We start from the raw sequence: 14241 nt of genomic DNA on the forward strand, positions 1-14241 counted from the left end.
CAGTTCCTTTGGTTTATTTTTAAAAAGGTGATAAAGGTGGATTGACCAGAGGGCTGATGCCTCTGCTGGTCTCTAGGCCCATGTGAGATGTGAATTTTGCACTCTCCCTGATCTTAGGACACAGATTTTTTGGATATTGATGGGTTTTCTGGTGGTTTGGGTTGGTTTTTTTTTTCCTCAGGGCAGGGGAAGGTGTCTGTTTTAAGGCCAATCAGAATGACAACATTTGAAACAGTTACATGATGTTTCATAGACATCTCAAACCCTCCACGGCCACAGAAGGATGTCAGAGCTGGGTGTATTTCTGCCGCAGCTGGTTGTTCTCTTCCACAGAGCACTATCAACTTGTTAGTTTACTGAGCAGAGCATTTGGTTTACTGTCACACCCCCCGGGGCGCTGCACAACTTGCACCAGCGTAGTGCCTCTGCTATTGTACTTCAGCCAGTCACGTCACTGTTGAGCAGCTCTTTTCACACTGGTTTGCCAGTTGCCTACAACAGGTACTTTCACTCAGAAGGGGTCATACTTTCAGTTTCTCGTGACTGTAAAAATAAACATGAACATATGTTCTATGTCCCATCCCACCCCAATGAAACTGCCACGTCCCAGGTCATGCTATAGACTGGTGCCAGCAAAACTGCAGTGGCAGAAGGCAGGTGTCTGCCTAAGCTTCAGACACTCCATCCCATCCAAACGTAGAAGCCCTCTCCCTAGTTAAGGTTACACACACCCGCAAGCCCCTTTCCATTGAAGATGGTGATTTAAGACATTTAGGGAATAAGGATAACTTCTTACAGAACTGTACTTCCACCAGTCTACAGAGACGGTAGCTGAACTCATAGCAGCTATGAAAGAGAACATTCAGTGTCTTGCGTGACTATAAAGGAATTAAAAGACTCATTTTACAGTGCATTTTAATTAAAAGTTCATTATAAGAATTTTCTTTTAAGAACAGCATACTACATATTAATGGAAATATGTAACTTTATCCTACAAACGGGACTGTCACCATATTATTCTTACAATTCAAACATATGAAAAATAAAATATGATATTTAGCTTTATAAATTCCCCCTTCCCCCCTTTAAATAATTTTTCTTTTAAATAACAAAAGTATTAACTCTTCCCCAGTACAGTGCATTTGCTATCTGCGAGCCACAAACCAAGTAGTCACATCAATGCCAAGGAAACAGCAACATTATTTGCAAAATATTGAGAGAAAATGATAAAAAAATATAGTAGTCAGCCCAGTGCTTACCAAAGAGACAGTCAACAAGAATTGAAAAAACAGCACACATTTTCATATTACATAGGACCATTATAATAACATAGAAAACAGTGCAGAAGACTTATGCTGGAAAAATATATAACAATTCTCAGCAAGCAGAAACTGAACTTTGGCACTTGCTCATAAAAAGGCCTTTCAAAGCAAAACAGAACGTAAATTCACTTAATCACAGCCTGTATATTTAAAAAAAATAAAAGACATTGACCAAAGCAAGAGAAACAATAGAGAAAAGTTTACAAGCCAGGTCACTGAATTCAGTACATTCAGCCTACAGAAATTACAAATATAATCTTTCATCTGTCCATCTACTCTGGGATCCTGGCTAGAGAAAGACAGGCTTTGGGACAGAACCTTACCTGAAGCATCTCTGTTTCAATGGAGCTGAGCTAATTACACAGCCCTTTCTTCAAATAGAACTAGAATAGCATGTCTCAAATACGTTGCCTCCTTACCATAAAATAAGGATTTCTAATCTGCAAATTAAAAAGCAAGACCCTTGCACTCAGACAGTGGCTGTTCTGCTCTACCCATCATAGTTGCACCATAACCACTGTAGTGTAAGGATTAAGTGATTTCTTTAAAAAGGGCTAAAAAAGAATGGCTTTAATTCAAAGGGGAGACCATAGCCTGGAAGGAAGGATTCACATTTAGCGCTTCGTCAGCACTGCACATTACCAGAAGGCGCACTATCATTAACACGTGGGCAGCTGTTTCCCCTCCCTGCCAGAAGAACTGATGTACTAAACGCAGGCCTAACCGAAGGCTGCTGCAGGCTAAAGCATGGTTTTGGATCAGGCCATAAGAAAGCAAGGGCTGCTCTAGCCAAGAAGTGCTTCTTTCATTGTCAGGCTCAGTGCCCCAAAACTAGCAGCTGTCTTTGCACTGAGGCGGTTCAGTCAATTTTTTATTCTTTTGAGGAGTTAAGATTGGGGAAGGGCAGAGAGAAAAATAAGTGCTTTAGATTGCACAGAAGATTGTCCTACTAAATGGGGCACTTGAATGGGAAACAATTGCAGCTATAAGTCTAGCAGACGCTCTTCACATGTCTCCACAGGCCATTTAGTAGCACCTCCAAACACATCAACATTGTTATCAACCCAGGGTATGATGTTGCCAGGCATGTTGGTAGAGCAGTTAGCAATATTCATGATGTCTTCAGCTTTTAAGACTCTGTCCCATATATTGAACTGGCTCATCTCCCCGACGAAGGCTTGAGTTGCATCAAATCTTCCTCCTACTGTGTCCTTCAGGCAGCAAGAGTTAGGATTAGATAAGGTTATTTCAGCATTTTCCTCCTCAGATTTGAACACCCTCTCCCCCCCAGGCACACTGCTAGAAGAAGATGCAGAGCTGGATCACAGACACAGACAACTTCAAGTTTCTAGAAGGGCTACTTTGAACGAGATGTTCTATGGAAGAGTTAAAAGCTCTAAGTTGAAATGCGTCAAAACAATTCAAAGCAAGCAGTAGTGACCATATACCGTCACACAAAGGCTACACATAAATAACCCTGCCCCCAAGCAGCAGAACAAGAAGGCAGCTTTAGACAGAGGCTAATTTAGGAGCCATTTTGCAAGCTTGGTACAGGACAGCTTCAGCAAGAACTGCATAGATATGTAGGATTACTCCAAAAACTTTATGGCTATAGATTAAACTGTAACTGCAGCCCTTGACCAATTGTCTAGGAGCTATAAGATGCAACATTTAGATCTTAATACATAGGCTGCTTCTGGTTATACCAAATGAGTAATTCAAACTGCTACTGCATAAGCCTAAAAGTGTTTGCTTGCTCCATCCACTGCTCAAGGACAGAAATCACAAATTTTGTGCGATCACACTAACATGAAACTGGTAGCAAAAGATAGAACCAAGCATAGTACAGGCAAATGGTGCGAGAGAAAACCTGCCAGCCACCTAATAGTAAACTGGAGTATCTGCTATGCAGAGTGTATTAGGATTCTGAAATTCCCATTCTGTCACTTACGTCATGGATAAATAACTACTAAAATCAGTATTAGGACAAAACTAGTTTTTCATTGTGAACCTGGGAATCCTGGAGAAAGGCTGTTTCCTGCTACGCATTACAATTTTTTTTTTAGTATATGTATAACCATACAAAGAACAGGTACAGAAAAAATGTGAAGAGCCACACAATTCATAGGCAATAACTTAATGAGATCTTAACTAAGAAAAGCGAGATTCAAAATCCTTTGGTTTTTTCAATATTCAAAAAGGACTTAACCTTACGACTGCTTTCTGTTGGCAGCACTAATATTCAAACTTTATTAGCATTTCCATTAGGAGATTTATTTACCTCCATCTTTAATAGGAAACCAAATGTCTGATTTAGAGTTTGTCCCTTTGACTTCAGACTCATCTTTAAAGTAGACATCAAATTCTGAATGAGTGACAGGCTCCACTATCCTAATTCAGTCTAGAGGGAGTTCTCCATAGCAGCCCAAATTATAAAAGATCCTGATATACCCACAAGCACTCCAGTGCCCATAGTTGCTGGTCCCCTACCCCCATACACACACTTTCCTTGGTCTGTCCCAGGGCTTGATCACTAACATTCTGGCTATTCTTGGGATAAAGAGGAAAGGGAGGGTGAAAACCAGTAAACTGTTACAGGGAACAGTCAATTTGGCTTCAATTAAAAAGAAATTAAAACAAATCAAAGCAATTATACTTGGTCCACTTTCAGCACTGCTCATACAAAAGTACTCACTAGATCTGTCCTTTTCTGTAACTTCAGTGGCCACGTTGCTGGTTACCAGTGATCTAGCTCAAAGGATTTAATTGAAGGCATTATTCAGGTCACTAACAAAGTTGCACGCTGTAGCATTAAGAGTGGGAATAGGAACAGCTACAACATGAATATTCTGAATATTTAATAAATTAAATAAAACCTACCAATGTGTGATTGCATTAAGTATTTATTGCCTTGTTTTCATCTTTCTGATACTGGGTATACAACAAGACCAAGTGTTTAACAAAGTTTTCCCACAGCTGCTGTTTGCTTGGGGAGTTCAAACCCTGGAACACCGTCATTCACTCACCTGTTCCTGACCCAGGATCAAGACACCTCCAGGTTTAATTGGGTGCCAAGGAGCCAGATTCTCCCCCATGCCAAGCTTCTCTCCATCCTGAAAAGCCTCCCACATTCCATCTCTGGTTGTCCATGTTATACAGATATGATGCCATTTTCCATCACTAATGAAAAGCGGGAGCTGGGCAACCTACAAAAACCAAAGAATAATGCATGTTGTAAACCAAGCCCATCAGTTCAAGCACAACATTTGAAAATGGACAATATTTACTCTGCCCTCCGAAGTAAAATTTCAAAGACAGAAGTCAGTCCACATCTTTCTACGTTGTTCCAACTCTCCTGTACTGAGAAATACAGCCACACTTTTTATTCTAGATATGAGCCTTCATTTCATCTAGAATAAAGTGACACAAGTACTACAGTCTAAGCTGCTATCAATGCACTCATCCTGCATTTTAATCTCAGTACTTGGTTCTAACTTTCCATCTAGTGTTCATGTTAAGTTTTTCTTAAAATCTGGCGTTTGCCTGCACCATTTGCATTAACAACTCTGACAAATGGATCTGCCTGCTTCCAGTAAAACTTGTGGGAACTGTTAACATAGGGCTCCGAACAAGGAGGATTTATGCTCCTTTAGGAATCTAACCTGAAAACTTACTAAGTCAACATAAAGACACAAAAGCAGCAGGCTATTGAACGCCTGTGATGTGGTAGAAAGAATAGCCTTACAGAACATTAATAGTACTGACATAAGATTGATGAGAAAAAGTTATCACTACAGATAAACAGACTCAAGCTTCCTTCTCTTCCTCAAACCATTAAAAATAATCAGCTTTTCATTTTTATTGATTTGGGAGGATGACAGGACTGTTAGAAGTCCTTAACTAGCCACATGACTAAACCACCCGAGTTGTGTTGTAGATCTGTAAACACCTGATCCCTAGCAAGTTACTAGGAGACCTAACTGAAGGTGGGGTGAAAGGAACTATTTATAACCTGTTTTAATGCCAACTTTCAGCAAGTCCTGTTTTCCCTCAAGCCTCATTCTGAAGCTTGTCAGAAGCCATCAGTGGTATGAAGTAGTGTAAGACAACTGTTGCTTTTTGTATCTAAAGTCTGGAAAAAATCTATTTAAGCTGATGTTTAGTTATTAAGCATAACAAAACCAGCCACAATTACATGCCTTTTGCTCTCTGCCTTCTGCAAAATTCATTTTAACGTATCTGATCTTCTAGGATTGGAAAGAGAAATACTGCAGCTGGCTCAGATCTCACTGGTTTTGCGATACTGTGCCTTCAAATACTGCTTCTGTTTCACAAAACAAACAAACCAAAAAAAAAAAAATAGAAGCCAAGACCTGCTTGTAAACTCAAAGGACGTACATAAGTGTGTGCACATCTTGATGTCATGCTGCTTTGTCTCAACACACAAAATGTATGTACCATTTGACTTTGTTTCGAGTACTTTTATGAACCTACAACAACCAACAAGTAGACACTACCATCTCACAGGTCCAGAGCTGGCTTCTCTCAGGGAGAATAAAAATTGTTGCTAGAAAGGTATCATGGGTTTGGGCCATATTCTGATTATGCAGACAATAAAGAAGAGTTAGTTGATTCTCACCTTATCATTAATTAACAGTTCAATTGGATTATTCCCCCATTCTATGAGGACAATTTCATTAGCCTGCCCAGGAACAGCATATGAGAATGGAGTACCAATTCCAGGAGAAGCACTTGATCTCAACCACAAGCATACAGTAAAAGCATACAGCTCTGGCAGAGTCTTCTTGATCTTCCCGTATAAGTAGTTTGTGCGAAGAGGAAGGGAGACTTTGAATTCATCAGGTGATTTAAATGCACTGTTACCTAGAATTACATTGAGGAAGAAAAACCTTTAACATTAAACAAAACAATGTATTTGTAAGTCAGGTTAAGAAACCATACAATTGGTATCAAGAATCTTGGGAATTTTCATCACTTTAGAGAGTCACACAAAAATATACTGAAGTAGTATTACTGAATGTTGATTTTGCAGCAGAAAAATATAACTAGATTTTATACACATCATGCTAATTACTTCATTTACTTTTCCTGCTCATTTAGAGCAGAAGAATACATACATGGCAGACAACTAATGAGAGGGTGTTAAATATTTTCTTCCTTCATTGCTTAGTTCATGGCTGGAGGCCTGCCTATTTCAAACAATCCAAACCATTTTAAAATATATTTACTGTTACTAAACATGGATTCTCTGGTATGCTCATTATGAAAGTATCACAGTGCTTCAGAAACAGTATTTCTTTTCCTACTACTGCTACACAGGGAGCTAGCAGCAGTGTCCCCATTTTACAGATAGCAGGCTGAGAAACAGGTTGATGGTCTCATTTTGGATGGCCACTCTGATATAAGAAAAAGATGACATATTCCAGAAAGCAGAGTTAAATTCAGAAGAACTGATTTCTGCCCCACAGACAAATTAGGAGGAGATCTGAACAAAAACATACAACTGAAGTACAAAGTGACCTAAGAAAAATGCAATATAAAGTTATGAACTACAAAAACATTAGATATTTGTTTTAATATAAAAGAAACTATTGTTTAGCTTTTTCTAAAAGATGTGATAAAACCCAGCAAGTTATTCCAGAAATGTTTATGAAATTGAGAACGCTTATGACCAAAACTTTCTAAAGCTGCAATACTCTCTATTATAGTTTGTGTATAGTTCTAATGTAGTTGCCTACAAGTAATTTTCTAGAATTAAATATTAAGAAAAGAGAAATCCCACATTGTGCCACAAAATAAAACCCCACAGTTCTGTAGTAGAGTGTCACCCTCAACCTTTCAGCAACCTGTTCTTCTGAGTCCCACTCATTTCCTTTACTCACATTCCTGAAACAAATTCAATCCCCTTGCCAAGCTTCACATTCCAATCCAAATGAAGAGCTGTTGTCACAAAAGGTTGCCACAATTCTCATATGTAATTTTTAAACCATTTGCATTCTCTCAGTTCCCAATCCCAGAAGCAACTGAAGTGTTTTGACTGTATTTTTCACAGAACAAGGGGGTGGAAGAAGAAAAAGCTTGTCTGATGCTTGCATCTGTCTTGAGGAACTTACAGACCAAAACCTGAAATATTCTAAATTCTCAGAAAAAAACCTCTCAGTGTCTTAGGGCTAACATTGAGCAAGCTCCACAAGGCTGGTACAACCAATCTCATGTATGAAAAAAAGAAGCATACTCCATTAAGGGCATTAGTCACTCTGTGAAAGAACTTAAGGAAGCAATAATGGGTTCAAAAAGAACAAACAATATTAATCTTTTTATATTTTTTGGTTTGTTCTCATGACTTGGAAACATCCAGAACTCCAAATGATAACAAGATCCTCCTGTTCTGGGCAATGGGCACATGCGCAGGATAAGACAATCCTTTTCCTAAAGGATCCGAATTATTTTTGGACAAGATGGGCAAGAAATATTGTTACTCCCTTTCACAGATGAAGAAAATGGATTTTGACGTAGCAAGTGACCTGTTCATGTCTCCAGTAAAGCTAGGAATCAATTTAAGTCCAGGCACTATTCATTGCAAGATTATTCCTCCACCCACTACTGCTTTTTAATGCATTTAATGCTGTTGATGGAGACAACTGGTAAAGGAATTACCAGAAGCCTTTTCGAATCACAACAGTTGTACAAACTTCAAAATCTTCAGTCCCACTGGTAAAGATAGCTGTCACAACTACAGATAAAAATAAACCCAAAGTTCATGGTGTCACCTTACAACGTTAGTTTTTTCCTCAATTTACTTAGTCCGAGGATGGGGAGCTTGTGACACTCTAGTTAGTTGTCAGGAATTGATGCTGAACAATATGGCATTTAAAATAAAAGCACAATAGAAATACTATTTTCAAAAGAGGTCAGATCGCTTCAAATATTGTCTGTATTTAATCCAAAAAAATCATTAAAAAGTTTTTAGATCATTATTACCATCACTTTGATTTGACAGAGGAACCAAAGGCACAGAACAGCTAAACTGCACTGTAATAGAGAACAAATTACACAACTAAAAGAAAGCCTGTGTCTTGGTTCCTGGCCCGAATTCTTTACTTCCCTGGTGAGTTAAGACAGCTCTCTCCCCACACAAAAAATAAAGGTGGGAACAGGCTATTTTTAACCTAACTAAACTACACATTCTCCTTCTCCCACCACTCCCTTTCTCATTCTGACTTGCTGATATGAGTCACATCTTTCAGAGACAAGGACTAGCAATACTTGCTACATAAGACATTAACAGGCCACTAATTCTCCAGAACTTTAGTTGCAGTTTAGGCTTTATCTTGGCTCTCAGGGAACACTAAATGACACAGCCAGTAGAAGATCTCTTCCTCCTTCCCTTTTGCCCTCCTTCACACTTTTGAAATGAAAAAAAATAGATACAATATTACACAAATGATTCCATTAGGTCACATTTTAAAATTCATGAGATATGTATGTTTGCACCATTTTGAAAGCATGTCCATTAAGCTGCTTTTAAGCAGAGAGCCAATTCACCTTGGAAAATCATTTAAAGACTAGGCAGTGGTATTTACTGGCATCTAGTGCTCCACAGTCCACTCTGTAGGTGTATGTAATCAATACAGAAAGATAGCTCTGTTCTTTAGCTCACTTCCATGGGCATTTGTAATTCAGATAAACAGATTCTACTCAAGCATAGAGATCTCAGTAATAATTAATCTAAGCATCTGAATAAATGACTAGGATTAAGAGAGTGTCCCCCAGTGGCACCATGTGTAATCTGCTGTAAACTCTGAAGGCTATATGCTTGGGATAGAACACAATTCAAGTATCTGCAGTTACTCAAAGTCATAAGCAGCAATGAAAGGAAAGACCACCAGCAATACTTCCAAAGCAGCAGGAAACTGTTCTGGTACAAAAGGCCATTCGTTACATCAAAGGCAGTTGTGCTAATTAAATTTAGCCTATATGATTTTCAGTCCACATAAAAAAAAAAAAGTGGCTCTACTTAGATGCATACTTGACATTATGCAGGTATTTACCTGACACCAGTGTAATACTTCTTATTTCTACTTGCCTCCTTATAGAATCTTTCCATCCCCACAAACACTAAGTTTCATCCTAACCACCCACACATGCCAAATTAAGAGACAGGAAGCCAAAGCCATGCAGAGGCCTGTCAAGCAGGAAGCTTGTGACAAATGCAAAAAGAGAATCCAAGTATTTGTGCTGCCACCTACTATATAGTCCAGCACCTTAACTGTCTTTCCCTCAAGGCCCACGTTTAGGCTACTGCACTAGAAGGAGGGAGTAAACAAAATTAAGTTGATGGGGAAATGTTTAGATTCTGTGCAGGTTACCTTTTTCTAATTCAGACACTCTTTCTAGCAATGCATTCAAGGCTGTCTCTGTCTTCTGCCGATGGGCTGACGTTTCATTATGAAGCAAAGACTTTTCATCCTCAAGCTCAGCCACTTTGCTCAGGAGTTGGCGCTCCAGGTCTCCAAGCCTCCGTTGAAGCATCTCTCGAAGGTCATTAGGCAGTGTGGCATATGACACGTTGGCTCGGAGTTGGTGCTTCAGGGGAAATGAGAAGGAAAAAAAAAATTGTCATTTCTAAAACAGAAACTGCAAAATGCAGATATGCTCCTGATTCAAAGGGAAGAAAGCAAGATCACCACATTCTCCAGCAAGTACAAAAGAGGCATTGCTTTTTACACTTGCCACGTTCAGTGCTCTTACTAGCACTGTAGCTAACCAGCTCCTGAAACAAAAGAGCACTTTTGTTAGAGGCTTCCATGTTCCATACGAAGGAGCCTTCATACATTTAAGTTCAAAATAATCAATGTAGGGAGCCAGGTGTGATGCACTTCCATTAGTATAGGTACATGTGAAAATAGTAGTCAGATTTTGCTTTAAGTATTGCAAGTGACATTGCCAATATAAGTAAAAACTATTATTTCATTTTAAAACAAAAATCAAGCTACTTTGAAAGCAAATTTACCAAATGAAAGTTTCCTCAGTTTTGATTTGCAGAGTAAAGAAGTCAGATGCTCTTTAGAGCAATGGTGTTAGCCAGTGAAAGTATTTTTATGTAAACAAAAAAAAAAATAAATCCCGCTGAAAAAAACCCACACTCTTTCACAAATAAAACTGTTATCTTTAGGGATACTAAGAAACCAATGGTTCCACCTACTATTCTAGTGGAGTTTGTCTTCTACAACCCTAAAAAAAATGCCTCAACAAGACAGTAACAGTAAAAAATGATGTTACAGTACCAGATTATTCAAAACTGTACTTGAAAGGCAGTTTAAAAAGAGTGTTTAAACCTCATAGAATAACCTTTAGGAAGTTACTCGCCACCCTCACACCACCAGCGACTGTTTGGAGGACAGCAGGAGGAGACACATGTCGCTCACAGGGTGTGGAAAGCAAAAGAACATCCAGCATTACTCCTGTGTGAATACTCTATAAAATATTTCTGTGAGTGCCACTCAACCACGGCACGGTCCAAAGGCTGATGGAAATTACTTACCAGTAGGTTTGGACCAAGCCCCCTTCCTATTCACAGGCATACAGAATCAGGTTCTTTTTACTCTATGTCAGCTCTAAATACATCATCTTATCTTCACAATCTGTCCAACACAATCTCCTCATTACCACTGGCATGTTCAGCACCATATGCCAAGGTCTTACTGCCCAAGACGTCAGCTTTATACCTCAAACCCCATGGAGTCACACTCCCGGAGAGATTTAGTCATATTAATACAGAAACTAAGCTGGTGACAGGAAAACCATAATCTCCCCCCACGCAGCGGGAGAACACATCACAGCCAAGCCCTCCGGGGGTTTTACCGTTAAAGCGAGCAGGTAAACAACCGAGACAAGACAAGACAGGCAAGCAGCTCGCTCCCCGGGCTCGGCCAGGCTGGTTTAAGCTTGGCGCAGACACACGCGCTGGCTGTGCCCACCCAGGGCGCCGAGGCCACTGTCACCCTGTCACACCTGAAGCCGTCCCAAGTGCCGGGCGGGCGGGCGGGGGGCTGGCCCTACCTCCAGGCTCTCCAGCCGGTCCTTCAGGGTCTGCATAGTGCGGCTCAGCTGGTCGATGACCTGCGCCGGGTCCCGCGGCAGGTCGCCCATAGTGTCCTTGCCCTTGCCCAGCTCGGGCTTCCAGGTCCCCGCGGCGGACTTGCCGTCGGCGCCCTCGCAGCGACTCAGCTTGCCGGTGAGCTCCCGGATGGCCTCCCGCTGGCTCCCGATGGTCTCCTTCTGCTGCAGGACGGTCTCCCGCAGCTGCAGCACCGTGGCCTTCAGCTCCTCCTCGGGGGGCAGCGCGCCGCCCTGCATGGGCACGGGGGGCATGGGGCAGCCCGCGCCGGCGGTGTCCAGCGGCAGCGAGGTGCACACGAAGCGGCTCCCCGGCGGGCTCTCCTGGTCCCCCGCCGCCGACCCCCAGCCGCCCGCGGCTACGGCCAGCAGGAGCCCGGCGACCACCGGCAACATCCCGGCCGGTGAGCGGAGCGGCACGACGGCTCGGAGGGGACGCCGGGGCGGGGGCCGCCGCGCCGACAGGAGACCAGCCCCGCCGCGCTGACAGGAGGCCAGCCCCGCCGCGCCGACACAGCCAGCCCCGCCGCCCCGTCCCGTCCCGCTCCCGCGCTCGCCGCCGGCCCGCGGCTTTTATCGGCAGGGCGCGCGCGGCGGGGGTGGGGGGGCGCCCTGCTCGCGCCGCGCGCGCTGGTTGGCTGCGGCCGGCGCTGACGCCACGCGGCACCGGGGCGGGGGGGGCACCGGGGGGACCGGCGGGGCGGACTGGCGGGGGGGGGGGGGGGGCGCACGGCGGCGGCAGCGCGACCCCGGGGCGGTGCTGCCCCGTCCGCCGTCTGCCGCCGGGCGCCCCGCGGTCCTGCCTGCCCGGGGGGGCCGGGGCTTCGTCCAGTCGGGTCCTGGACGTCGCCAGGGGTGGCAGCTGCGCGGCCTCCCTGGGCAACCTCGGCCTCTGGTCCGGTGGCCCCACGGCGAGCAAGCTTCTTCCTGTGCCCCGCGTGAACCGCTCCCGCTTCAACGCGCTCCCGTTGTCCCTTGCCCTCCCGCACGCGGCGCGCTGCACGGCTCCGGCTGGACGGGCTCCCCTCCCGAGATCGCTCCGGCCTGTCGAGCTCTCCCTGTGCTGGGGGGGTGGGGGGCGTGCAGCACGGGACACCGTATCGCGATATGACCCAGCCCGTGCCGGCCAAAGGGGACCATCTCTCCCCGCCCTCCAACTGCGCTCCTGCTAACGAGGCCGGGACACTGCTGTCACACACACACCAGGTACGGTCAAGGTCTAGCTCAGTACTGGGATTTATGATGGAAAGGGACAGGGATGCTTTAAGAAATTTTGGCAGAGTACCCTAAGCCTGCTGTGGGACCGTAAGACCACTGTGGGTTTAGCTATATTGTTTGTGGTATCCAGTATTTTTAATGCTGTTCACAATGACTTCACATTTATCATCTGTGAGGGCTCGTATATTTTTCCCAAGTGCCATACAAACATCAGCCAAACAGTTCTTGCAAACTTCTAAGAGATACACAAAGGAAACTGTTACCTCTACTGGAAAACCAGGGAAACAGTTTCCTTACGCATCAGCAGAGGCTGCTCTTGGGACTCCAAAACCTTCGAGTAAAATTTCAGAATTGTAGAATTTTATATATATGGAAATTAAAGACATTTTACCGTAGGGTGAGTAGCTCTTACGTATTTCGTAGTAACTGTTTTTAGTAATAATGAATTAAAAAAAGGAATAAAGAATACTTAATTGAAAAGATTTTTAGCTGGTTTTTTCAGTCAACATGTGAATTGCTTTGTTACCGCATGAGTTTGCAAGTTTGAAGGAGTGTGTATCACAGCAATAGTGAAATGGTTTCCTGAAGTCCAGTTTCTCCTCCAGCAACGTCCCATTTGAAAGCCACGTCAGCCAACGCTCACTGCAGACACTGTTAAACCACACAAGTGAGAGATGAAGCTCATGTTGCTTATTCCAGGGGAGAGAACGCAGGATGGACAGAGTTCAACAAGGGACTAGAAGCTTTGATTTCTGTCTGAACTTCTTTTGCCTGGAAACCAGGTCTCAAGAGACTATACTGCATCCCGGTTGAATGGCAAAGAAATACCCACTCAGGTACAGAGGCTCGGAGTGATTCCTGGTCAGAGACTTAACTCCCATCGAGATCAACAGGATATCACTGCTTAATTATTTTGCTGATTAAAGTTCAGGGTGCTGCAATGAGGAGGACCATGCAAGTACACTAGGAGCACCTCATCTGTCAACACAGTGTCTTTCCAGTTCACATAAGTCCAAGAAATATTAAAGCCCATATGCAATAACATACCAAAATTTCTGCCCTACATGTAAGATCATGCAGTCACATCTGCACCACATTACAGCTCATTTCTCCTGAATGTCTCATGAAAAAGTATGAAAAAAACTTCGTAACTCTACAATAATAGTTTGCCTGTCCTCTGACACTACTGTAGGACAACAGTAGTCTACTGCTTTTATACAGCTTGATTCCATCCTCTCTAATGTGAACTGTGATGGCACCCTATGAAAATGACCTCACATTACTAAAAATAAAATTCTGATCCTGATTTTAAAACCCACTACACAATTCAGAGTTGTTCTCAAATGGATTTTTGACTCGATGCACAACAGCGACAAAGGCGTTGCTTCTTTTTAAATTCAGGCAATGTATAGCTTGAAGGTTTTTCTTAATTATAGATAGATTTTTGTCATAATCTCTTATTCAGGCAAGCTGAGAAGTAATACAAGCAGCAGCAAGCAATAAACATCTGACTTCCAAAGTTCTGTAAGGTATATGGTGGTAAATTGCTCATGACAACGGA

The 14241-nt window shown here is 42.9% G+C and overlaps 1 protein-coding gene across 1 annotated transcript; it reads right to left on the reverse strand.

The window, feature by feature from the left end:
• Nucleotides 1-898: 898 nt before the first annotated feature.
• On the reverse strand, nucleotides 899-12000 carry NPTX2 (neuronal pentraxin 2). Its single transcript, XM_055710025.1, has 5 exons — nucleotides 11406-12000; nucleotides 9713-9929; nucleotides 5962-6206; nucleotides 4349-4528; nucleotides 899-2533 (listed from the first exon to the last, which is right to left on the reverse strand). Exons 1-5 carry the CDS (start codon nucleotides 11856-11858, stop codon nucleotides 2306-2308), a joined length of 1323 nt encoding a protein of 440 aa, XP_055566000.1. The 5' UTR covers nucleotides 11859-12000; the 3' UTR covers nucleotides 899-2305.
• Nucleotides 12001-14241: the final 2241 nt, after the last annotated feature.

This window comes from Falco cherrug, chromosome 4 (assembly GCF_023634085.1).
Source record: "Falco cherrug isolate bFalChe1 chromosome 4, bFalChe1.pri, whole genome shotgun sequence".
Taxonomy (NCBI): Eukaryota; Metazoa; Chordata; class Aves; order Falconiformes; family Falconidae; genus Falco; species Falco cherrug.

What these genes read in the sequence shown, in the direction of transcription:
- NPTX2 (XM_055710025.1), bottom strand. Translation starts at nt 11,858, where the DNA reads ATGTTGCCGGTGGTCGCCGGGCTCCTGCTGGCCGTAGCCGCGGGCGGC. An exon ending in ACCGGCTGGAGAGCCTGGAG is followed by an intron (nt 9,930 to 11,405) that starts GTAGGGCCAGCC and finishes TTTCCCCTGAAG; the next exon opens with CACCAACTCCGAGCCAACGT. An exon ending in AACTGTTAATTAATGATAAG is followed by an intron (nt 4,529 to 5,961) that starts GTGAGAATCAAC and finishes TGGTTTTTGTAG; the next exon opens with GTTGCCCAGCTCCCGCTTTT.